The sequence below is a fragment of the Pteropus medius genome, unplaced genomic scaffold (genome assembly GCF_902729225.1).
Source record: "Pteropus medius unplaced genomic scaffold, Ma_sr-lr_union100, whole genome shotgun sequence".
NCBI lineage: Eukaryota > Metazoa > Chordata > Mammalia > Chiroptera > Pteropodidae > Pteropus > Pteropus medius.
Window position 1 is genome coordinate 35888579 of NW_024355205.1, and position 25336 is coordinate 35913914.

The 25336-nt window shown below is 44.4% G+C and overlaps 1 protein-coding gene across 1 annotated transcript; it reads right to left on the bottom strand.

Moving 5' to 3' along the window:
* Positions 1 to 24180, bottom strand: LCA5L (lebercilin LCA5 like). Its single transcript, XM_039857320.1, has 8 exons — positions 23914 to 24180; positions 20192 to 20523; positions 14645 to 15159; positions 12083 to 12220; positions 5115 to 5199; positions 3673 to 3779; positions 3381 to 3492; positions 1 to 695 (listed from the first exon to the last, which is right to left on the bottom strand). Exons 2-8 carry the CDS (start codon positions 20514 to 20516, stop codon positions 1 to 3), a joined length of 1977 nt encoding a protein of 658 aa, XP_039713254.1. The 5' UTR covers positions 20517 to 20523; positions 23914 to 24180.
* Positions 24181 to 25336: the final 1156 nt, after the last annotated feature.

Sequence of the window (25336 nt, forward strand, 5' to 3'; positions counted from 1 at the left end):
TTAAATGATTATTTTTAGTTTTCCTTCTGTAGACGAAGATGACGTAACAGAATTGACCACAGTTACTTTAGAATCTCCGAAAGCGTGGCTGGCGGAGGCCTGACTAGGAGGTAGAGGATGCGGCGTCATACTTTTCAAAGTGTCCTCGGACCCTCCGATGGCGGCAGGACTGGTGCGGTCACTTTTAAAGACACAGCCCGACCCGAAGAGTTCTTCCATGAGGCTGCTTTTCTTCTCTCTGAACGTGGTCTCTCTGGCTTTGGTCCTGGACGCCTTCCCGAATGAGAACGAGGGCTCGTAGGCGGCGGCGGGGGGCGCGGGCCCCGGGCCCGCGTCTGCGGGGCGGCGCCGGCCTGTGCGGTGGCCCGTGCCCGAGGCCGGGAGCCCCTGGTGCAGGTTCTCGGTGGCCTCGGTGAACGAATAGTGCTTTCTCGGCCTGACGGGCGGCTTGGGGTTCGGAGCAGCGCCCTTCCCCGGGGCCTCATCCGCGCCGCGGGGCTGTAGGCTGCTCGGAAAGGTGTCTGGGGCCGCCTCGTCTTCCCGTTCAGGATGAAGGACTTGAATTCTTTCTGCTTGTCCTTCTTGTTCTCTGGTGAAAGTGGTTTCCTTTTCTGGATCGTCGTTTTTCTCTCTCTGTCTTTCCATGTTCTCCGGAGGTGGCTGTACTTCCATATATTCCTCTTCCTTTGAGAAATCTACGTCAGAAAAATAGTTCATAGGTCTTTAAAACGAGTGGACTTTTATTTCAAGATGGCATGCATGTTTACTATACTTATTTACACCTCCTGACAAGCACACTAAAATGACAAAAAGGTAAGAAAATAAACGCACGCAGCACTAGAGTAGGGGGAAGGGCGCTATTTACAAGCGTGGAATGTTATATTCTAGAACATTCCAAAATAAGAATCATGAAACCCAAAGAAAAATGGTATTTGTAAAAGAACTAAAAGTTGCCCATAAGTTATTAAAATTTTTTTTTTAATTAAAATTAGTGATGGATGTTCAAACATCACTAGCTTGGAAACGGCCAGTTAAAATGAGAATGTTTTTCACCCATCCGATTGGCAAGTCATTTCCAGAGAATATGGGCAAGTCGGAAGCTTCGTTCCCCTTCGGTGGGTGTACAGATTGGTGTAGCTTTATGTGGGTGGCCATTTGGCTGTCTCCAGATTTTAAGTAAGCATACTCTTCGACTCAACAACGTCACTTCTAGGACCAAACCCTGTAAAAACACACAGTCTCTTCCTCCGGCCGCCTACGGAGGTGGCAGCCATCTCCTACTCGGCGACACGGCTGCTCTCAGAGCCCAGACGGTCAATAGGAGGACCACGAGGTTCACCCGGCACCAGTCAGACAGGTATGTCACAACCAAGCGCAACCAAGGGACCCCAGAGGCGCCGACAGACCCGGATGCCCGGCGACAAGAACACAAAGCACTCGCCGCCAGCGGCTTTCACAAGTTCCTGGTCCGCAGTGTCATCGTCACCAAGCTGGACGGGCGACGAATCTCACTGTGCTGAGAGTGCCCCGCCACCTGGACGGACCGCAAAGCCACTGTGGGAAGTCGCAGTCCCGACACCAGGCTGCACATTGAAGAAATGAATAGACAGCTTGTGTGCACATCGTGTGTGTGTAATAAAACCATAAAGTCCTAAAAACACACACACAGAGCTACGCAGCGTGGGGATGCTTACCGCGGCATCCCCATGGGTTAGCAACAGCCAGACCCCCTAAACGTCTGTCACCGGGGTCCTGGTAGGTGAACGGTGTCATGACGTGGACGAACCTGCTCAGCAGGAAAGCTGTTCCCAGCCCGCTGCCAAGTGGGACGGCCTGTGGATGGGGACACGGGCTTGCCCTTCCCCGGGGCCAGGCACCAGCAGCCCCCTGGGAAAGGCCTGGGCAGGCACAGACGCGTCCACCGCCACGACCTGACCAGACCAGGCCACTGTCTGTAAACCGGCTCGGCCAGCCGTTCTGGGGCAGAGTGTAGACAAGGCCGAAAGGGCGGGCGAATTGTCTCACGTGAACACATTCTGAAATAAAATTGCCGATTTGTACTCCAGGAAAATGAGAGAGGAATTCTAGCGAGAGAAAGAAATGTGTCTCAAGAGTGCGCGGTGAGCGTATCCTTCCCTCTGAAGTTCCCTGACACTCCAGAGAAGAAACAAAGCTTTCTAGGCCGACACGGGTGATGGAAGGGACCAGTGACCACCCAAGGCACGGGAACGCAGTGTCCGTCCGCTCCACGAAACTGCCCCGGCGGGTGCCGCCACGCCTCTGTGTAATCCAGACGTCGCTCCGAGGCCAGCGGGGCCCCACACTAAGGTGTGACCCCAGCCCCGGGTGGCAGTGGCCATTCCTCCCGTGGAGGCCGAGCTTGCCCAGCGCGCGCGGCTTCACGCAGAGTTCCCTCAGCAATCATTAAATGTGAAAACAATGTTAAGGGAAGGAAAAGGGTCTCCCACCTAGAATTTTCTTTGTAGCCAATTATTAGTGAAGGGTAGAATAGTGACATTTCCAGATCAAAGGTACGCACACCTGCCTTAAGTGCACCCATCTCAAGAAGCTAGTGGACATGATGGTGTTTACCAAGAAAGAGGACGAGGTTAGGAAACATGCCACCACTGAGTCGGGGGAGGTGACGGAACCTGCGGGAAGCGGGGGTCGGGAGGTGCCAGGATGTCACAGAGGCAGGGGGGCCACTGGGCAGGGGCGGACGGGCTTAAGCATAGAGGGCCGGCGTTGCCAGACCCTGCTCGCTACCCTCCCGGCGCCGGCGCCAGCTGGGCAGGTCCTCGCAGGTGCTGACCGCTGCCTGCGGCAGATGTGGCTCTCTGTCCCCTCCCGCCCCACAGCCACAGAGCGTCCGCTCTGACCTGCCCCCGGGAGCCGGCGGGAGCTCTGGCGACGCCGGCCTCCTGCCTGCGGGGTGAGCTGGTGGCTTCTCCGCGCCCAGACGGAGCCCCTGGACAGCGGGACGCGGAGGCGGAGCCTCCGTCCAGCTTAGCCCCTCGGGGCTGCTGTCCGTCAGGGCCAGCGCGCGCTTCCCTCAGCTGGGTTTGGTTCTGCAAAACGGCGTCCGTTTAGGACACTCGTGTACGAGGCCGGGGACGGCGAGCGCAGCGCAGCGCTGGGGACCGAGGCTCCCGCGGGCGGAGCGCGTCGTGCGAACGAAGGGCCCGCGGAGATCCCCGGGGCCCCGCGAGCTGCGTCTCCAGCACCGTGGTGGCCGCGCAGGTTCGCCTGATAATCGCGCCTTCCACCGGATCCACGCGTCTGAGGTGCGCGTTTGTCCACGCCCACAGCATACAGCAGTAATTCACAGCTTACAAAAAATCAAATCAGAGTAAAGGAGACTTTAAAGTTGTTACACTGACCTTCATATTTTCTCTTGGAATCCTCTAGAAGTTTACTGATATAGTGAGGAATCGCACGGATGATTTCAGCTGATTTTTCTTTATGACCAATGTTTCCTGCTGTCTTTTTACCCTATAATTTAGAAAAGCAGCAGAACACATTTTGGGGGCGGGGGGTACAGATCATTTAAAACTGTATTTCATTCAATGAGTAAAAATACTTTTTGTGTAGAACAAGTGACTGTTTATAGCCTAATTTATTTTTGTAAAGCTATGTTTAATTAGACATTGTGAGATTTCAAATTTGCTGTACCTGAGTCATCAAACATGGAACGTCTTCTGATTTTTGGGTTTCCTGGTGTCTCATCGTTGTAAATGAAACTTTTTTCCTGTCTGCTTGTACTGATTTTGTTGAAGAAACTACAGAACAGGCACCTTGTATATGAGAAATGGATCTTATATTTGGAAGCAATATTGATTTTAAAGGTAAAATAACACTGAAGTTTGCAATGTAGCAAAACAAAGTACATTAGATATTTTCTAAAAACTTCCAATATATGTATAACATTTACCACGTTCACTCCCCCACCTCACCATTCGGCTCGTTGTGTCTTATTTTGGGCCACGAAGGTTATGCACATCACCGTGGTAGAGTCCCAAGCAAGCTGGCGTTAGGATGGGTCGGCATCCCTGATCGAGGGCACGGCTGTCCCTGTTTGTTCACGGGATTCAAAACTGCGGGCGTGCAGCTGAGGGAGCAAGGACCGCCATCTCCGGTGTCGTGGTCCCTGCCTGCCAAGGGTTAGCGGGCCCAGGCCAAGAGGCAGGACCGCGAAATTGAGACTGCCTTTTCCCTGAAGCATTCATTATCCCTTTTGAATGCCCCCATGGTCGATTTTGTCATCACCTCTGCTGGCTGTTATTCTGGTTTACAAGCCAGAGGCAGCAAAGGCAAGCAGGGAAATTTGAGGCTGTTGCCTTAAAAAATAAACACGTGGTCACTTCTACTAAAGCAGGGTGAATGTCCCTGCCGTAACTCTTCTGAGCAGAGTATTCCAGCCGGGGCTCTTATTGGGGTGGAAGGTAAGTACATCCTGTCTCGAAGAGAAAAATACTACTCGGCAATAAAAAGGTACGAACTACTGGTAGTCGTAGCACCGTGGATGGGTCTCAAAAACATTATGCTGGACTAAACGAAATTCTAGAACAGGCCGACTCAGCTGCTGTGACCTAAGGGACTCAGTGGTCGCCTCAGGCCAGGGATGGGGCCACTGACTGCAAAGGGGGCCCGAGGGACCTTCTGGAGGAGATGGAAATGGCCTGTATCTTCCCGGGCGGTGGATACGTGGGTATCAGCACTTGTCAAAACCCACTAATTGCTCACTTAACATGGATGCCTTTTAGTGAGGTGAACTGTACCGAAATAAAGTTGATTTTAAAGTCCACACACTGGCTAATAGATATTCTTAGGAAGTTCAAAATTTGGCAGACGTTTTGCTTCAAACTGAAAAGTTCTCTCATTTCTCCTGAAGTAAGAACATGCAAGATGGGAAGATGGGAACGCAGGAAAGTATTTCTATGCTTTTCTAGATGTTTCAACCATGGCGCAGTTTCATTATTTTCCTAGAATCACAAAAACTGTTCCAATGCCCAATGAAATGATTTTTAAAAATATCCATTATTATGGTGATATAAGTTAGAAAAATTGACTAATTACTTAAGAATAGATTTTGAGCAAAAATGATTAAAACATACCTTTTGGATAATCTTCTTTGTCATGTAAATTTTTAAGTATCCTATTAGTGTAGATGTTTTTAATTTCAAGCTCTCGATCCTTCTCCTAAAGAAAACCACAATACCAATTTTTCTATAAATACTTGCTTTTAACAACCTTCATTTCTTTTAAAAAGCAATTTACGTGAGTTCAGTATTCTCTGAATAAAATCTATAATTCTAGCAGAAACAGAAATAGGTCATATCATTATATACAATTCCTGACATCAGAAAGTACTTTTTAACAGTGACAAAGTATTGTGATAAGGACAATATTTTTGGAAAGTTTCCAAGCCAGGTTCTTTCACTTTTTTCTGTCCCTTGAGCCTGTGCCATGAAGTTCATTGCTCTTCTGCACGGTACAATAGTGCCCACTAGCCACGTTGAGATTTGAGCTAATTAAAATAAAATAAAATGAAAAATTCAGCCCTCGGTCACATTGCCCATATTTCAAGTGCTCAGTAGCTACCTGTGACTGGTGAGCACAGTGTCGGCCAGTGAAGACGGGAATGTCTCCCTCATCTCGGAATGTTCTAGTAGGCGGGGCTGCATTTAGATAGCAGGTGCAGGGTGAGTAAAGTCTATAGCATTGTTCGGCTTTATATTTCCATATTGACTTTTTAAAGTCTCAGCAAAACAAAAGATTTGAAATCCTGGCTTGTTGATGGGGGGAAAAAATATCTAATTAAATACCAAACACTCCTTCGTCCGCATACGTCAAGAGGCAAGCCTGTTCACTCCAGACCCCCGGGATTCAGTCAAAGCCCCAGTCAAGGAGAGGTGGGCATATGCATCAAGGGCGTGTCCCGCTGTCTGGTTAGAGAGGAAGAGCCGAGAGCGAGGGCCTCAGGGATGGGGGAAGACACGAAAAAAGATTTAGATGTCGAGAGGGCCAAGTTTGTTTTTTTAAATTTATTTATTTGAATTAGTTTTGAGTGTACAGTACATTGTTTAGACATCTCTATGTTTATAAAACGATCCCCCCAGTTGCTCCCTCCCTCCCCTGGCCCTCTACCTAGCCGTTATATTAATGCTGACTGCATATGCCATGCTCCCCATCCCCTGACCACCTATCAACTATAATTTGTACTTCTTTAACCTTACCCGATTTCTCCAGCCCCCCAACCCCGTCCCCTCTGTCTGTCACCAAATTGTCCACTACATTTGTGAGTCTGTTTTTGATTAGTTTGTTCTTTTTGTTCCTTAGATTCCACATATAAGTGAAATCATGTGGTATTTATCTTTCTCTGACTTATTTCACTCATCGTAATAACCGCTAGGTCCATCCATGTCCTTGCAAATGGTAGCATTTCATTTTTTTTTAGTGGCTGAGTGATATTCCATTGTATATATGAACCATAATTTCTTTATCCGATCATCTGTAGATGGGCATTTAGGTTGCTTCCATATCTTGGCTATTGCGAATTGTGCTGCCATGAATATTGTGGTGCATAGATCTTTACGAATTATTGTTTTGGTTTCCTTTGGATAAGTACTCAGAAGTGCAATTGCTGGGCCTAGAGGGCCAAGTTTTGATTACCTGGAAAATTCGATTACGTCTCTTGGTTTGATGGGGATCCTCAGAGGGTCAGTAGGTACTCCAGCAGCAGAGGGAGCGAGGAGGCAGATTGAGAACTGCTGACGGACAGGTGGCTGGCGCAGGGATGGCCGGGTCAGATGGAGGTAATGGGAACAAAGGCTTAAGTCCAGGTACCCACAGAGCTGGGCCCCGAGCGGAAGACGACAGGCTCAGAACGCAATCCAGGATACTCGTGCGATTGAGTTCAATCAGTTAATCACGAGAAACAGTGAGAAATAAAATCCGCCTTCAGGGAGGCTCACAAATGCTTGTGGAATATTTGTGGGAAAGGCTACGCACAGGCTCGGAGAGCAGCAGGTCCGTGTTAAAGCGGAAGTCGAGTTATGGTGTGGAACTTTATTCAGGTCAGCACGGACAGCTTCCAAAACTCAGAGGGGACAATGTCTTAATAGACACGATTTCTTTGGCAGGGGGAAGCTTGCAGCCTGGATGACAGCTGGGTGCAGTACGTTTGGGAGCTGTGGAAGGCTGATATCATCCTCTTAACACTGATTCAGATTCTGGAAATGGTGCGGGGCCTAGACTTGGGGCCTAGACTTGGTGTCGAATGACTTTTTTGTGTGTGTTGGTGCCGAAATCCGGGAATGAACCACCGAATGACTTTGAAATGAGTTTCAAGGTACAGAAATAGAAGTGTCGACCTTTGAGACCATACCCTCCCACGCTCAAGTATTAAAGTCTGTGTTTGTGTGACGGATTGTCTTTTCCTAAAATTGCAACAGCAGTGTTTCTGGTCCCATATGCTCTTCTAGAACCTTGTGACTCCCCATCAAGGGCTGGAGTCTACGCTCTCCCCCTTGTGCTGTCTTGACAAAGGGGGGCTGCCTAATGCTCCACTGTGCACATATACCACATTTCACTTGTCCATTCATTTGCTGATGGACACTCGGGTTGCTTCCACATTTTAGCCATTGTGAACGCTGCTATGAACATGGGTGTGCAAATAACTTTTCGAGACCTGCTTTTAATTCTTTTGGGTATAGCCAGAAGTGGAATTGCTGGATCATATGCATTTTTAATTTTTTGAGGAATTGCCATACTGTTGACCATAGTAGCTGTACCATTTGACATTCCCACCAACAGTTCAAATTTCTCCATATCCTTGCCAATACTTTTTTTTTTGGATAGCAGCCATCCTAATGGGCGAGAAGTCGTATCTCATAGTTTTGATTTGCATTTTCCTAAAGATCTGTTGAGCATCTTTTCATATGCTTCTTGGCCATTCCTATATTTTCTTTGGAGAAATGTTTAAGTCCTTTCCCTGTTTTGAGTCAGATTGTTTTTTAGTTGACTTTTTCTCATAGCCTCTTTTAATCTATAAATTCTATCCTCAACTCCTTTGTTTCTCTTTGCTATTTACTTGTAGAATCTGGGTTATTTGTGCTGCAGAGTTTCCTACAGTCTGATGCTGCTGATTGCATCCCCGAGATGTTGTTTATCATGTTCCCCTGCCTGGGTTTCTTTTACTTTGGTAGTTAGGTCTGAATGTTTAATCAGATCTAGGTCCAGTTTGGGAGGCCAGAGTGCTCCATAGGTGGTGGTGTGTACATCAGTCAGGAAGTACATCCTCAGCAATATTTATTTTCTGTTTTATTGTTTTTTGGTTTTTTTTTTGGTAAATAGCCATCTTAATGGGTGTGAAGTGGTATCTCACTAAGATTACAATTTGCATTTCCCTAATGATTAGTGATATTGAGCATCTTTTCATGTGCTCACTGGACATTTGTATATTTTCTTTGGAGAAATGTCTATCCAAGTTCTTTGTTCATTTTTAAATTGGGTTCTTTGCTTATTTGTTGCTGAGTTTCCCATAACTTTTTAATTTCTAAAAAAATTTTCAATTATAGTTGGCATGCAATAATATGTTAGTTTCAGGTGTACAACACAGTGATTAGACATTTATGTAAATTATGAAGTGATCACCCAATGAAACCAGTAGTCATTTGACACCATACATAGTTATTATAGTACTACTGACTATATTCCACGTTATACCCTACATCCCCATGACTATGTGTAACTACCAATTTGTACCTCTTAATCCCCTCCCCCACCCCACGCCCCAATCTGACAACCATCAAAGTGCTCTCTGTATCTGTGAGCTTGTTTCCGTTGTTTGTTTATCCTGTTCTCTACATTCCACATATGACATCTGTCTTTCTCTGTCTGACTTACTTGACTCAGCACAATGCCCACTGGATCTGTCCATGTTGTTGCAGATGGCAAGATTTCATTCTTTTTTATGGCTGAGTAATGTTCCATAGAGTGTGTGTGCGTGTGTGTGTGTGCGTGTGTGTGTGTGTGTATACATACCACCTCTTTTTTATCCATTCACCCATTGATGGACACCCAGGTTGCCTCCATATCTTGGCTACTGTAAGTAATGATGCAATGAACATACGGATTCTCATGCCCCTTCAATGTTTTCGATTTCTTCAGATAAATACCCAGAAGTGGGATAATTGGGTCCTTCTTGGTCCCTTGTTATAGCCTTTGTTTTAAAGTCTATTTTGTTGTTTTAAGTATTGCTACCCCAGCTTTTTATTTTTGTTTCCATTTTCGTGAAACTCCTTTTTTCATTCCTTTACTTTCAGTCTCTGTGTGTCTTTTGATCTGAAGTGAGTCTCTTGTAGGCAGCATATGTAAGGGTCTTGTTTTCTTATCCATTCAGCCGCTCTATCTTTTTCTTTTGATTGGAGCATTTAATCCATTTACATTTAAAGTAATTGTTGCTAGGTATGTAGTTATCGCCATTTTATTATTCACATTTTTTATCTTTTTATCTTTTTTCTTCTTCTTAAAGAAGTCCCAATAACATTTCCTGTAATACTGGTTTAGTGATGATGAATTTCTTTAGCTTTTTCTTGTCTGAGAAACTGTTTATTTCTCTGTTGATTCTAAATGATAGCTTTGCTGGGTAGAGTAATCTTGGTTGTAGGTCCTTGCTTTTCATCACTTTGAATATTTCCTGCCAATCCCTTCTGTCCTGCAAAGTTTCTGTCGAGAAATCAGCTGACAGTCTTATGGGTGCTCCCTTGTAGGTAACTAACTGTTTTTCTCTTGCTGCTTTTAAGATTCTTTAACCTTTGGCACTTTAATTATGATGTATCTTGGTGTGGGCCTCTTTGGGTTCATCTTGTTTGGGACTCCCTGCACTTCCTGGGCTTGCATGTCTATTTCCTTCACCAGGTTAAGGAAGTTTTCCATCATTATTTCTTGAAATAGGTTTTCAATTCTTCGCTCTCTTCTCCTTCTGGTATCCCTAAGATGCAAATGTTGGTATGCTTGAGGTTGTCCCAGGGCCCCTTAAACTATCGTCATTTTTTTGGATTCTTTTTTCTTTTTGCTGTTCTGACTGGGTGTTTTTTGCTACCTTATTTTCTAAATCACTGATTTGATTCTTCGCTTCATCTGATCTACTGTTGATTCCCCCTAAGGCATTCTTCATTTCAGTTACTGTAGTCTTCATTTCCGACTGGGTCTTTTTTATGTTCTCTATCTCCACTTTTATTTTTATCTCTTTGTTTAAGTTCTCACTGAGTTCATCTACTGTTCCCCTAAGCTCACTGAGCATCCTTATAACAAGTGTTTTGAACTCTGCATTTGACAGATTGCTTGTCTCCATTTTGTTTAGTTCTTTCTCTGGAGCTTTGTTCTTTCTTTTGGAATACGTTTCTTTGGCATCCCATTAGGCTGCCTACTTGTGTTTGTTACTATGTATTGTATAGGGCTGTTATGTCTCCTGGTCTTAGTAGAGTGGCCTTATGTAATAGATGTGCTGTGGGTCCCAGTGGCAGGCAGTCTTCCCTGGTCACGTGAGCTGGGTGCTCCAGGTGTGTCCCTTGTGTGGGTTGTGTGTGCCATCATCCTGTGTTGTAGTTGAGCCTGGGTTGCCGTTTGCATGTCAGTGGGAGGGATTAGCCTTCAGGCTGATTGGTTGTGATGACTGGCTGTGACCAGTAGAGGAGCTGTTGTGCAGGGACCGACCCTACAGAGCAGGATTCACTTTAGCAGGACTCTGGTGCCTGCCCAGTCTGCCCTTTGGGCGTGTCGTCCTCAGGCGTGACTGAAGGTGGTGCTCTGGCTCAGACCAAAGCTGTCCACTGGACATGCAGGCTGGGGCCTCCTGGTAGGGGCGAATGTCACAGGCCAAGTTCAGCTGCAGCCTGTAACTCACCCAGGGACACCAGGCGTGAGTCACCAAGCAATCCGCAGATGGCCATCACCCATGCTGGGCTTGGAAATGCCTAAAGAGGCCAAGCTGCAAACCGAGGCCAGCTGCCTCTGCCACTGCTGCTGGGCTTGGGGCTGCTCAGTAAGCGGTATGGGGCACGCCGAGGCCAGATGCTGCTTGTTTGGGTTTTGTGAACCTTTGAGAGATTTTAGGAAAGTTCGAAGCCTGAGCCAAGACGGGCTGTTTATATGGAAAAGCCACTGGAAGCGGCCTGGGTGGGCCTGTACGTTGGGAGGGGGAGGGTCTCAAGGAGTCACCAGGCCGGGGACCAGTGTTAACTATGTTGATGGTGACGCAGATACGGCAGCCGCCTAGGTCTGTGAGCCGGTGGGGCAGGCGCAACGAAGGGACAAAACGGCGGGGAGAGCCGCCCCTCAGCCCTTGCCCCGAAGCAGATGACTCAGTTCTTCCCGTGTGTCCCTGGCAACTTTTGTTTGCAGCCCCAGTGCTGGCGGGAGCCAGCGAGTCGTTAGCAGTGAGTCTGCGCTAGACTTCAGGCAACTCCCAGTGATGGCTCTTCCATAGTTCAGTTGTCATTTTGATGTTGTCATGGGAGCACAGCATTCAAGCCCAGCATTTACCTACTCCGCCATCTTGACTGGAAGCCTATTTATTGAACTTTTATGAGTTTATTTGAGCCAAATTGATGACATGTGCTGGGGAGCAAGCTCTCAAATGCTCCCTTAAAGTGCACTGTAAAGAACAGTTTTGCAAGTGAAATGTTAATATAAATCTATAGGCCACTAAAATTACCCTACACATTTTAATGTTATAACTTAATTTTTAAATTTAAAAATTTATTTTGGGTTCCATTAAAAAATTAACAAAATATAATAATATTACTTCCTATGATGAAATAAAAATAACAGGAAGTTTTATTAATAAGTACGATAGAGCTTTCATTTTTCTAATTTCGGCACACATTCACCAGGCCGTTAACTCATTTTAATAATTTCAAATCCTCTATCCATTCACATGGTTGTAGGGCAAAAAGTTAATTTGAGAAATGTATTCCTAAAGTTAAATAATTTAGAGATATAATAGGCATAGATAACTCTGATATTTTGAGAAGCAGAATTTCACAAATTTTGTTGCATTTGGCCTTAAAAGAAGTACCTTAAGTTTTTGTTGAAGGCGTGTGACTTCCATCTGCAGGGTCTTTGTAGCCATTTGAGCTGCTATTGTCTTCTGGTTCTCGACAGCCAGCTGCCGATGGAAGGCTTTATTGTTCAGCCCCAGCTGTTTCTCCAAGCTCTGAAAACAGTATATGTTTCAACCACTATGTAACCAGTGTAGTTTTATTAAAAACTTCAATTGTAATGGAACTTATTACATTTATGAGAAGTGCAAATTTTTAATACGATTTTAGTGTATGACTTGCATAAGGGACATATTATTAGAACTAAACAAACATACACCCAAAAAGCCAAAAAATCCCAGACCCAAACTCTAGGGAATAAATATCATATGTTTTGAATCTAATGTTTTCTATACTCTAGAATCTGATAAAAAAAATTTTTTTTTGAATGGATTCTGAAAAATCAATAAATAAAATCAAGGTCACCCTTTAAACCTAATCAGTTCTGCCAAAGTGAAGTATTCTGCTAAGTTGGCATAGTGGACGCTAAGTCTTCACTTATGTCTTGGGTGGGTTATTGGAGACTGTGACTTTATGTAAAATGATGTATAGCAAAACCAGTGTTACCACAGGCTAATTGATACAAACTAGAGTTAAGTTCCTACGGCATATTTCTGGTCATAAAAACACCACCAAACTTCTAAATAAAGACCTAAAACACTTCTAATATTAAACATCGAAATAAATGTGAGCTATACATTCATTTAAGAAAGATAAATTAAAAACAAGATAATTCTTTGTCGACCTGCTGATTCCAGTTCAGGGTGGTGGCTGGGCAGCGTCTTTCCAGGCAGCTCGGGGGACAAGGCGGGACCCGCCCAGGACAGGACGCCCTTCTACTCTTCCATCGTAGGGCCCCTCACCCAACAGCCACACCCACTCACACTGGGACGAGGCGGGCACCGACTCCCCTCGCGTGCATGGCTGTGGGACGTGTTTTTCTCATCGACATTGTAAGGACACGACGTCAGATGAAATGATGCTATTCAATGACCGGCTGTATTCTTTATAAGCCTCTCAAGCCTCTCTTTCTAAGGGGGTGTCTAGCATCAGTGCAGACCATCGTGGACCATGACCGATCACTGCGATGGGAAGTCGCACTGCGGACTCACAGAGCCACAGCCACATGGACCAACTGTGACGGTGAAAGGGCTGCTTTAGCCTGCGCCCATCTCTACGTGGGGCTCGCTCGCTGCTGCCCGGGGGGACTCCTCGGCCTGGGCGTGAGCGGAGCGTGGGCCGAGGCTCTTCTTTCTTTTATTTTCCATTAAGTGTGGTTTCCCCCATTGTGACATTAACACTTCCTCATTAAAGAAAAGTTTGAAATATGACAAGCTAAAAGGATGAAATAATCGCTAAAGTCCCACTCCCTAAACTATTAACATTAAAACAATTGCCTACGTGTTTGGGCCAACGAACATTTTTATCCCCAACCAAATGCCCTACAACTAGATGGAATTTCTCATAAAACCAAGTGCTTCTGATAAGAAAACAGTCAATTAGTTCTTGAATTCTTTTCGATTTTGTTAATATAGAAACATTAACTGCTTAAACATGTAGATGTAAAAATGTGTGGATGAGATAAAAATACTTTTACTTTTACATGACATATGCTAATTACCTAAAAGCCCAGAGAAGGGAACTTCGGTGTCTTATACGAGTGAAAACAGAGGTTCTCGTTACTTTCTGTAGCTCACATATCTATTTGATGTGAGAAAATTCTCTTTGAAAATAGAGGAGGATTTTACCAAAGAGATAAAAAAGTGAATGAAATGAATCTGATATTTTCTTAGTTCAAGATCATAGAAAATACTTCTTTCACCATTGTCTTAAGGAATTTAACAGTAAATTAATTCCATTTATATTTTTATGTCTATAGAGACCAAAAACTAACTGATGTAAAATAGGCAGAATTGTTGATATAATCGAGGTGTTCTCCCAAATCATCCTTACAATGGAACCCCCAAGCTTTGGACAGCTGTGTATTGTTGAGGAAAATCAACCTATTCATTTCTTTGATGATTTTAATTCCTTTTTCCCTCTCTGTTCCCAGGAGTATTATCTGGGAGGAATTTCTATTTCAAAAGTATCGAAATGTCCTGGTAGGAGTGACTGGACAAACCCCCGAGGGAGGCGGCCAGCAAAGGGACTGAAGAGAGGCACCTTAGGTTTTTGGGGCGGTAGCCTTTTTAATAAACAGTTTGAAGCAGAGGGTTGGTTTCTAAGACAGGTCTCACACAACACGACACAACACAACACGAGAACACAACACAATGCAACCTTTCAGCACGTGAGAAACGTCCACTGACACCGGCGGCTGGGCGGGCTTAGAGGACAATCATCTTCGGACCTTTCCAGTTCCCAGCTGGCCATTTCTGTCCTCCCATCAAGCCCGCTACCTGCCCCGTGTCCAGGTGACCCCGTATCCAGGCGACCCCGGAAGGGGGCAGCGCATCGTTAGACAGCGGCGAGGAACGAGGTGCACCCTCTGCGTATCCGCTTTGGAAACTTAACATTTCTAGGCCTCTGAAGATACAGACCTGTATTTTTTTGTCATTTGCCTCCATTTTCGTCGTAAGCACAGACAAGCTTTGAGTGAGCTCCTCCCTCTCCGCGAGGGTTCTGTCTTCGGAGAGTTTCTGCAGAGCCTGCAGGGCGTCCTTGGTCCTCAGCAGCTCGCAGTCCGTGTCTCTGAGCTTCCTGGAGACGGTCCTTTCCTTCTCCTTGGATTTCCTGAGCAGCTGCCTTAAATTTTTTACTTCATTCTGATGTTTAATCATAATCTGAGGTACGTTATTTTGTGAATTCTCATATTTTCCTATAGCTTTCAAGTGCCTAATCTGAAGTTTTTTCAAAAATTGGTTTTCTACGACTGTGGCTTCCAGTTTACGATGTATATCGGATAATTCATTTTTTAGTTCTTTAATCTTATGAAGTCTTGCTGAGAGTATGCGATGGGTCATGGCATCTCTTCTTTGGGCAATCAGATTGATTTTAGAATTTAAAAATGATACATTCCAGTTGTGCTTTTTATCAGTTGAGATTTCCTTCTGGCCTGTGTAAGCAGATAATCCAGTTTGTTACCAGTAATATATGTATATATAGATATAGAAATGCAGCTGTTCCAATATGCATGCATATTGCATGCATAACCCCCTGGCACACATATATATGTTAATTGAAAATGAGAAGGGGAAAGAACTAACGTTTAATGAATACCTAAGCTTAGGCTGGGTATTTTATATATAGATTTCTCATTTAATATGATTCTTTAAGATCAGTTGTAGCCTATTTCATAGCTAGACATTTTAAGTTGTTTGTCCAAGTTTACAAACCACATAGGGACACAGTAGATTGGAAACCAGATCTTCTTTGACTCTGAAACCTGTACTCATTTATTTGATAAAAGCTAAATTAAAAATCACGATAATAGCATTTACTAAGTGCTTACCATATGTCAGACATTAAACTAAATGCCTTATATAGGTTATCTGATTTAAGTCTTCTGACAATGTTATGAGGTAGAGTGTAATATTAGAGCTCAACATTATATATGAAGATCTCATATATCCACAAAGACCCTTAAAAAGCCATTAACCTGCTTAGAGTTTACATACAGATAATCCATGTCTCAATAGGTCCAACACAGGCTGTTTTTCCTACTTTACTTTGCCTGGGCACTGAGTAAAGTAGCTAAGGAGCTTGCGATCAGGGTCTGTTTTAAATAAAAAGTATCTAAACAATCTCACGGCAAGCATATGAGCACCAAGATTACGTAATTGAATTTGAGTATGTCAGATGTATGCATAGCATCACTGTATTATCATCCCATTTTACAGATGAACAAACTGATGTTTAGTGACGTCACTTGTTGAGGGGTGCACAGCTAGTCAGTGGAGAGACAGAACCCAGGTCTGTGTGCCTACACAGCTGCTCCGTATCTAGGATAGATACTTATGTATATGTGCACATCTGTGCGTGTGTGTGTGTGTGTGTGTGTGTGTGTGTGTACATACTAGTACATCTATATTCTGAGAGAGACTGAATCTGGATTCCAGAATCTAAAATATCTAGTCTTCATCCTGGAGAGAGAAAGGAAGGTCATGGCCAGCCTCACTGGAGTCCTACCCTTAAGCTACTGGCCGAGCGTGGACACATTCTGAGACAGGGCTTAATACGTCTGCTGTGGGAAAGGCGACTCTGCCTGGGATGGGAACAGTGAGCCAGAAGAAGCGGAGGGTGCTTTCTGGGGTCAAGCGTTTGAATCCTGGCTGACAGACCGTATGGATTTGACCACGACCACACTATCTGTATCGCATCGGTAACTGATGGGCTGCCTTTCCAGCTATGCCTCCCATGGTATTTAATTTTCCACTGGTCACAATTTAGCAGGGGGTATGGTTGAGTCTGAGTATTTTGGAGTCGGCTTTTGAGCACATTGAAAACTGGAAAGCAGAGCAGGCCATATTCTGCGCCACCCACTAAGAAGGCCAGTGGAAGTGCCTGTGGTTATGTCAAGGCCACTCAAACACCTTGGGCCCTGGCAGGGGGAGCCCTAAACCCAGGGGATGTGGATCAGGCTGGGTTTTAAAACAGGGGTGGGTGGTGGCTGTCATGTTCTACGCCATGCCCAGCATGACTGAGCTTGACCTCTAACTTGTAGTGCCTTCCAGGTCTTGGGTGGCGTGACCTTGGAGAGGAGAGGGAGCTCCTAGAAGGATGAGGGCTGGTGGGTCATGTGGGCAGGAGAGGCTTGTGCTCTTGTCTCGCGTGCGTTCAAGTGATGGGAGAGTGGGCAGAGTCCGCAGGAGTGGGCGCCTGGGGACTCACGCCCACGGCCTGAGGGCACTGGCCAAGGCCCCAGGCGGGGCTGTGCGCAGGGGGCTTGGGTGCTCTGGAAAGAGGAGGTGTCAGCCTTTTAGGCATCATGTGGGCAAGGAACACAGACATGATGAGAACGGAGGGCCAGAGACCCTTCCTCGAATGTTCTTGTCTGTGCAAGGCCCTCCACGTGACCTCTGTTTCCCACATTGCGCCTGAGGTTGAACTTCTTGTCTGCCTTAGTGGGCGGGTGGGAAGGGATGAGTCAGGTTGATTCAGAAAGGTAAACGTGCCACCTGGCATTTGAGTGGTAGAGAACAAGTTCATACTCTACACACCACACATACTCACATAGCTGTGAAGCATACAGAAAATGAAGATCAGGTTTAATCCTTAATGGTTTTATATTTCATTATCCTAACCTACACATAATAAGAATGGCAAAACTTATAATTTCTATGTCATTTCACACAGTTAAGGCAGATTCAGCTGAATGATTAAACTACTCTTAGGATACTTAATTTTTAAACCATTGAGTGAGTTAAAACACTCATATTAATTCACCAAAAACATGTACATTTAAGTCCGTAGTTAACCAAAAAGGCCCTGTTCTCATCGCTTACAATGCAACGTGCTCTTCTAACAGTCCCCAGAACGTGCGGGCACTCCTTCCTCTCCTTCCTAGGCACCACCCCCGCCCCCACCCAGCTGTCCTCATAGCGCGCCGCCCTGCGCATGCGGTTCCTTCCCCTGTCCTCCCTGGCCTCGTCTCGTCCCCTCTCCTGGTCCCTTCGCTCTTCGGCTTCGCCTTCTGTTCCATCCTCGTGGCTTGGTTCTGCTCCATGTTCCCCCTTGCTTCTGCTGGCTCTGCCCTCTGCCCTGTCTACTCTGTATTTCCCCTTCATAGAGCTGGCGACTTCCTCCAAGGATGGGGTAAGAAGAGGGTCGGGGGGGCCTCCCCCCTTTCTGGTCTCCACAGCTCCCAGAGGCTGCCTCTTTCAACACTACCTTGGTCTTCCACCTACACCGACTAAAGACAACAGGGCAAAAAGTGTCCCCACAACCAACAGCAGTAAATGAATTTCTTTTCTGGTATACCAGTTTTGGGAATGACTGTATCGCACGTTTTGGCATCGTATTGACAAAACACATCAAAAAGGATATGTAAGCAAAAGAGTTCTGAAAGTACATTTCCTACAAAAGAAGGAAATGTCCAATATTTGAAAATCAGATTGCAGAAATAAACTGCTTGCTATTTACATTGATTACAGTCAACCTCCAGGATTTGACCAAAGCAAACATCCTATCAAATTGAAGTCCTCATTTCATCCTTATTGTTTTTCTGCCATAAAATTTGCTTTTCTAAGATGGGAATTGAAAATGATCTCTGATGTTCTTATCCTTTGGTAAATTCTGAGTCTATACTGGTGGTTTCTCGTCCAGTGTTCCCAGCCCCTAAGGACCAGAGATCTACTTTCAATATATGAGACAAGGGGACAGATGTGGAACCTGCACATCAGAAGGGGCTGCGCTGGCTGAAACATGAAGCCTCTTTGCTTTGGGTTAGAATTAAATGAGTCACTTGCTGCTTTAGTCTCTTCGGCAAACACTTGCAAGACATGAGCTGTAAGGGAACAACGGAAGGATGAACCAAGGACATGCTTTGTCATTCTGTGACAAAGCTTGAGGTTACAGTGCTTTAAGTTCATGAAACACTGATGTAAGGATCCTCAGGGAAATAAATTTTGAGTGAAAGATGCACCCAAGATTTGTTTAAAATAATTTCAGTGTTCATACACAAGAACGCTCTTTAGAATTCTAGTGCGCTGTGAGGAGGCCGAATTAACTTAGGTCGCCCCGATCTACGAACAGGTATCTTGCATAAGGAACACAATAGATGCTGTGGAAAAAATAAATGAGGAATCGGTTTTAAAAAGTTAAATTATAAGGTGCTTAGAACTCAAAACGCAGCTCGTTTCTTGTAGAAAGAGTTTTATAAACGCTAACTACCTTCTCACACAGTCCCACAAAGACTTAGACTCAATATAAAATGTAGTACATAGGTGCATGATCCCTTGTCATAAATCCTTGGAGCCTGTTTCTGAATGTAGGGGATTGATTTTATTATTTTATTTTATTTTTTGGGGGGTGTATTTTTTATGGAGCATGTATGGTGTTTTCCATGATACTCCCATTGCAGGAGTATCGAGATAAAAATTCCTAACGCCACAAACAGCCTTCCGACTGAGCCTCTCATGGGGGAAAGAAGGTGCTGGGCTTCTCCTCTGCCCTGGGCCTTGCTGGTGGGTGCAGGACACCCTCCTTCTACAAGAGGGGCTTCTGGCCTTACAGCCATCTGCTAAAAGCTACGGGTCCTTCTCCTGGGAAAAGTTTACAAGTGCGGAAAGACACAAGAAACGTACAGATTCCATGGGGTTCACAGACGTGGGTCTTAGAGTAAGAATCCCTGCTCTCTAGCTAGGAAGAAAGGGAGCTGAAGGTTCTAGATGATCTAGAAGTAGCACCGAGGGTCCTAGTCAGGCCAATGGTGAGAGAATATGGGTACGTGTGACAGTCAAATGTGCCCCACACATAGAGGCTCTTAAGTGTTTTCCAGCTGTTGACTGGTCACAGCGGCAGAGAGTCGGGCCACGCTGAACGCCAGGGTCGGGCGTCAGCCCAGGGAGCAGTCGCAGTCTGGGCAGGGAGGCAGGGGGTGAGCAGAGCTAGGCTGTTGCGAGGTTAACTCTGGCTTGGACAGTCGGGAGTTGATGGTGTTGGTGCTTTTAAAATCCACAAGGAAATGACACTATCAGCAGCCTTTTGAACTATCTCTGTTTCAAAAGATTATCTTAGCCAATATGCCTCACCGGCCTTGGAGACCATCTTCTTGAAGTGTTGAGACAGGAATTTACATTTTGTTGGCGATGCAAACCATGCTTTTTCTGCTGAGATGAAAGGCAAGAGGCCAGTGTAATCCAAGCATTGCCACCTGTTAACTAAAAACGGAACCAGCCTCAGTAGGAGGCTCCAGCAGAGTAAGCCGTGCAGGAGGGCGAGGCTGTACATCTTAAGCCTTACTTTCTGTTACTTCGTAATTATTCTTAATTTCTATTTCCTAACTCCTATAAAGTAAAACTTCACTTAAAATACACATTTACAATACAGAAAAATAATAAAACTGAATGTGGGCCTCTTCGAATACTAGTATGTTAAATAATAACATCACTGAAATTTGGTCTTGGCTGGGAAATTCTGTTTCTTACCTTTAGGTTGGGAGATTTTAGAAACAGTGAATGGTTTCTTCTCCGTTATTTCTTTGACTACAGACTTCTCTAAGTAATTTCTACTAGTAGTCACTTCTGAACATTCAGAAAGAAAGTCTTCTGAATAATCATAGTGCGACCTTAAGCTCCCGCCGGAACACTGAGATCTGCTATAATCGACACTCCTGTCGGAAGCGTTACTGTTCCCTGGAAAATCGGCTGTGCTGGGGCTGCTCTTGCGATCCGCAGGCCTCCCATCGTTTTCCAGGCCCACACTGGGGAAATGCTCATCTGTATGGGTCTCTGTCGCATCAGCCAAAGACATGGTAAACCTAACAGAAGAAAAGACTTTTTACATCAATAGCTACTGACAGGAAAATGAACCTATGCTTTACTATATTTAACTACACGCTAAAAAAAGTCTCCTTGGATTCTTTTGTAATTCCCCTCTCCTGCCCCTCCCTGTACCCCAGCCCCACCCCACCACTGGATTTGGTCACTTTCGAGTAGTTTGCATTTTCTAGTTTTATATAAATGGAAACATACAGTATGTACTTTTTTTTTGGTTTGGCTTCTTTAACTCAGCATAATTATTTTGAGATTCATCTGTGTTACTATGTATATCAACAGTTCATCATTATTTTAAAAAAATTGCTGGTCGTATCCAATCGTATGACTATACTGAAATTCGTTTATCCATTCAGTAGGGCAAATACCCAGGAGTGGGATGGCTGGATCATATGATAGGTGTATACGTAAATTTGGAAGCAACTGCCACACTGTTTTCCAAAGTGGCTGTGCCACTTTCCGTCCCACCAGCGGTGCGTGAGAGTTCCAGTTGCTCCACATCGCTGCTAACACTTTCTTTGGTCAGTCTTTTCGGCCACTGTGGCTTTACTTTGCATTTGCCCAATGACTCCTGATGTCGAACAGCTTTTCATATGCTTATTTGTCATTCTCATATCTTCTTTGATGAAGTATCTGTTAAATCTTGTGATCATTTTTTAAGCTGGGTTGTTTGTTTTCTTACTGTCACATTTTCAGAGCTCTTTTACATTCAGGTCTTTGTTTGACGTGTTTGCGCATATTTTCTCTCAGTCTGTGATTTGTGTTTTCATTTTTTAAAAGGTGTCTGCAGACGTTTTTAATTTTGATAAAGTGCAATTATCAATTTGTTCTTTTAAAGTGGTCCTTTTGGTGTCACATCTGAGAAATTTTGCACAACCTGAGATGACAAAGATTTTCTCCTTGTTTTATTCTAGAAGTGTTATAGTTTTGAGTTTACTTTGATCCATTTTGAGTTAATCGTTATGGATCAAAGTTTTTTTTATTTGTTTGTTTTTTGGCATAAGGACGTCAGTTGTTCCAGCACCGTTTCCTGAGAAGACCATTCTTCTCTCACCAAATTGCCTTTGTGCCTTTATGCAAACTGGGATGTCCACATGTGGACCTGTTTCTGTGCTCTGTTTTGTTCCACTGATCTAGTCCTGTTTTTATGCCAATACCACACTCTTCTGGTTACTGCAGGTTTAGAATTAATCTTGACATGAGGTAGTGTTAGTCCTCCAAGTTTGTTCTTCATTTTCAAAGTTGTTTTGGCTATTTTAGGTCCCCTGATTTTTCACAGGAACTTGAGAATCAGCTTGTCAATTCTTACGAAAAAGCCTAATGGAATTATGGTTGAGATTGGGTTGAGTTTATAGATAAATTCATGGAGAACTGACACCCTGACAAAATTGAGTCTTCTCAGCCACGGATAAGACACACCTGCCATTTATTAGGTCTTCTTTAATTCCTCTCAGTGATGTTTTGTAGTTTTCAATATGCAAAGCTCTTCCATCTTTTCTTACATTTATCCCTAATGTTTCATATTTTTGAATGGTAACTGGTATTGTATTGCTATTGTAAGTGGGATTATCATTTGATTTCAATTTCCAATTGTTTGCTGCTAGTATATAGAAATATAATTGATATCTGCATATTGACCTTGCATCCTACAATTTTGCTAAACTCCTTTTTGGCTCTAGTAGATCCCATTAGACTATGCCATCTGTCCATAAAGAGAGTTTAATTCTCCTTTTCTCATATGAACGCTTTGATTTCTTTTTCTTGTTTGACTACACTGGCCAGAATCTCTAACACGATGTTGAACAGGAGTGGGGGGAGAGTGGAGCTCTCGTCTTGTTTTGGATCCTACAAGAAAAGCATCCTGTCTTTCACCATTAAGTATGATGTTACCTGTAGGTTTTTTTCTTTATCAGATTAAGGAAGGTTTCCTTCTGTTCATTATTTATCTAGGGAAGTAAGGTAAATCTTGGGGTAAAAGTGGGAAGAGCGAATGTATATATATAGCTACCCATATCTATACATGCATATATATAGAGAGAATGTAACAGAAAGAGGAAAGAGAGAAAGAGCTGGGAAACGAGCGAAGTCCTGGGCTCTGCTGAAGGCCTAGGGACTGTGCACCTGGGAAGCCCCTTCTGCACCCAGGCCGAGGCGGCGCATTTCCCCTTGTACGATACTACACGCTAGAAGAAACAAACAATGCTTTAACTTCCCAAACCAGCTCTATCCCTGAATCTTTCTGGAAGAACTCCTTTGAGCTCCCTTGGACTCAGTCTGCACTGTTTGATTTTAGCCAAAGGTGGTCAGGACCACCTACAAGAGAAGACCTCGTCGCTGGTTACTAAGCGGCAGAAGCAGTACCCTCACTGTTGACTACTGGGTGGTAAGAATCACTTGACTGCAGACATCCATTTGGCTGGGGAGACAACTAGGTGATTCTTGCACATACAGTCGCTCTGGTGCACTCCGGTGCCTCCGGTGACAGAAGGGTGGGGTGGGGTTATCAGGTAAGTCGCCCGCTTCACTTTTCTGAAGCTGTCTTTGGAGTGCACACTCAGTGTGCTAGGCAGCTTCTGGGATGGCTCCCCGATCCCCACTTCCTGGGGTACATGCCCGTGTGTGGTCCCTTTCCCTGAGTGTGACTCAGATATCACTTCCAAGACAAGGTAACCAAAAGACTCTGACTTCCATCAACCCCTCTCCCCTCTTTTTCTCTCACTTGCTTGCACTGAGGGAAGCCAGCTGCCATGCTGCGGGCCGACGCACGGAGCAGCACGTGTGGCAAGAAGCTGAGGCCTCAAGCCAACAGCCAGCGAGGATGGGAATCTGCCCGCCTGCTATTTGAGTGAGCACAGACCCTGGATCTTCCCCTTGGTGGGTCCTGAGTTAACTGCAGCCGCCACTGACATGCTGATTGCAGCCTTGAGAGATGTTTTGAGCCATAGGACCTGGCTGCGACCAGACTCCTGACCCACAGGATAATAAATGTTTTTCCCGTAAGTAAGCTGTTAACTTGGAAACTGGAGAGAGACTTATAGAACAGAAAACTGTGACTCTGCCACACGACGTTACAAAGTCAATAGTGATCTCATGGAAAAATGGAAGAACAGGATTTTATGCTAAACGACATGGTTTATTTAGGTTAATAGATGCTTTCTAGAATGTTTATTTACCTAATTTAAAAAAATCTACCTAATGCCATATTTTCTCTATCTCTAATTTATTAATTTAAATCAAATCATAGTTTTATCAAAGTATTTTCTTGGAGTAGTGGCCAACCACACTCAGTTGTCTTCCACTCTGCTTTTGTAACAAGGCAGACCAGACCAAAAATAATCCTGTGTGAAAATGGTTTAAAATGAATGGACGCATACCTGTCGTGCTTTATCAGACTTTCCTGAGATGTATGAAGATCAGCTGTGCGTTCTGAGCGCAGGAGCGTTCTTCACGCTGTACTATCTGTGCGGTTTCCAGGGTAGTACTTTTTAACAGGTTTTGGTCTCTTTTTAAGCAAAGAATGTATTTCCAAAAACCTAGAATGCGATTACAAAAAGAAGAAGATCGCACAAATAAACATTCATATAAGAAATTAAAAGTTTTGAACCAGTATTACTCAATTTCCATGTATTTGCACACAGATTGCTGTCTATTTCGCACTGAGGCTTTTCCTCCATTAGGGTGACCTGACCATCATCAGTGGATAGGAACATCCTGGGTTGTAGTCATTAACCAGTCCTCCTGAAATAAGGCTTACAAGGGCCAGCGATGGGACAGGAGGACATCATGAGCCTCCCTGTGACTGGGGAGGGCCCAGAGTCATTTCTGTGGCCTTTCTGCCAGGAGTTCAGTCACGAGGAGAGGCCAGCAGGACCCAGGTTGAGGGTCTTCCTAGAAAATGAGAGGCTTGAACTCTTTAACTCAAACCCTTTGACACTAAGTTAAGCAGGACATTAAATGAATAGAAAAGCTTTTCCCGTAGCTCGTAGAAAACAGTATCATACAGTAAAGATGCTTATGCAGCTTAGGGCATTCAGGAACACTGTTTCCAACAGGCGTCCACTTTTAAGATTATGTGTCCCAATTTTTTGCTTCAGAAACTGGGTCACTCTGATGTTGAAGAGGGAAAGTTAAGAATGCACACTGAGTAAGAAGGGAGAATGCTGTAGAAGAAAAAATGCTTGTGTGGCAAGACGTATAGTGCCAGCTCTGCCAGTGCAGTCAGCCGTCGGTCCTCTGTTGTTCAATGTATATTAGCGGACTGTTCTCAGTGACTCCTAACGTCCAGTCTGGCACGAAAATCCATAAATTAAACATATCTAAACACATCAGCAATCTCTAGCTTTATTCAATAATATGGAAATGTGCTATATTCAAAGTTTGGATGGTTATAGACAAGTTATGTAGGTTCTGGTCATTTAACAATTTTATACATTTTTCTTACTTTTGACAACATGCTAGATAGAATCCATTCCCAGACTGAACATCCCAAAGAAGTGCTTTCAGGATTGGACACTGTGTCTACTTGCAGCAAATGGTGGCAAATGCAATGTACAAGGGACAGAATTTCCCGGTACTGAAGGACAATTTAACATCAATTCTAGGAATAAATTTCCAGAGGTGTAGATTTTTAGCTCCCTCTCGTGGCCACTGCCACATTTCTTTTTAATTTTTAGTACTGATGTAATTATTTTTTTTCCTAGAAATTTCATTCTATTTTAATAAAACTGTATTAAAATACTCCACATTTGATATATCTCGCACATTAGAATGTTCATTTCGTTCATTTTCTCAACACAT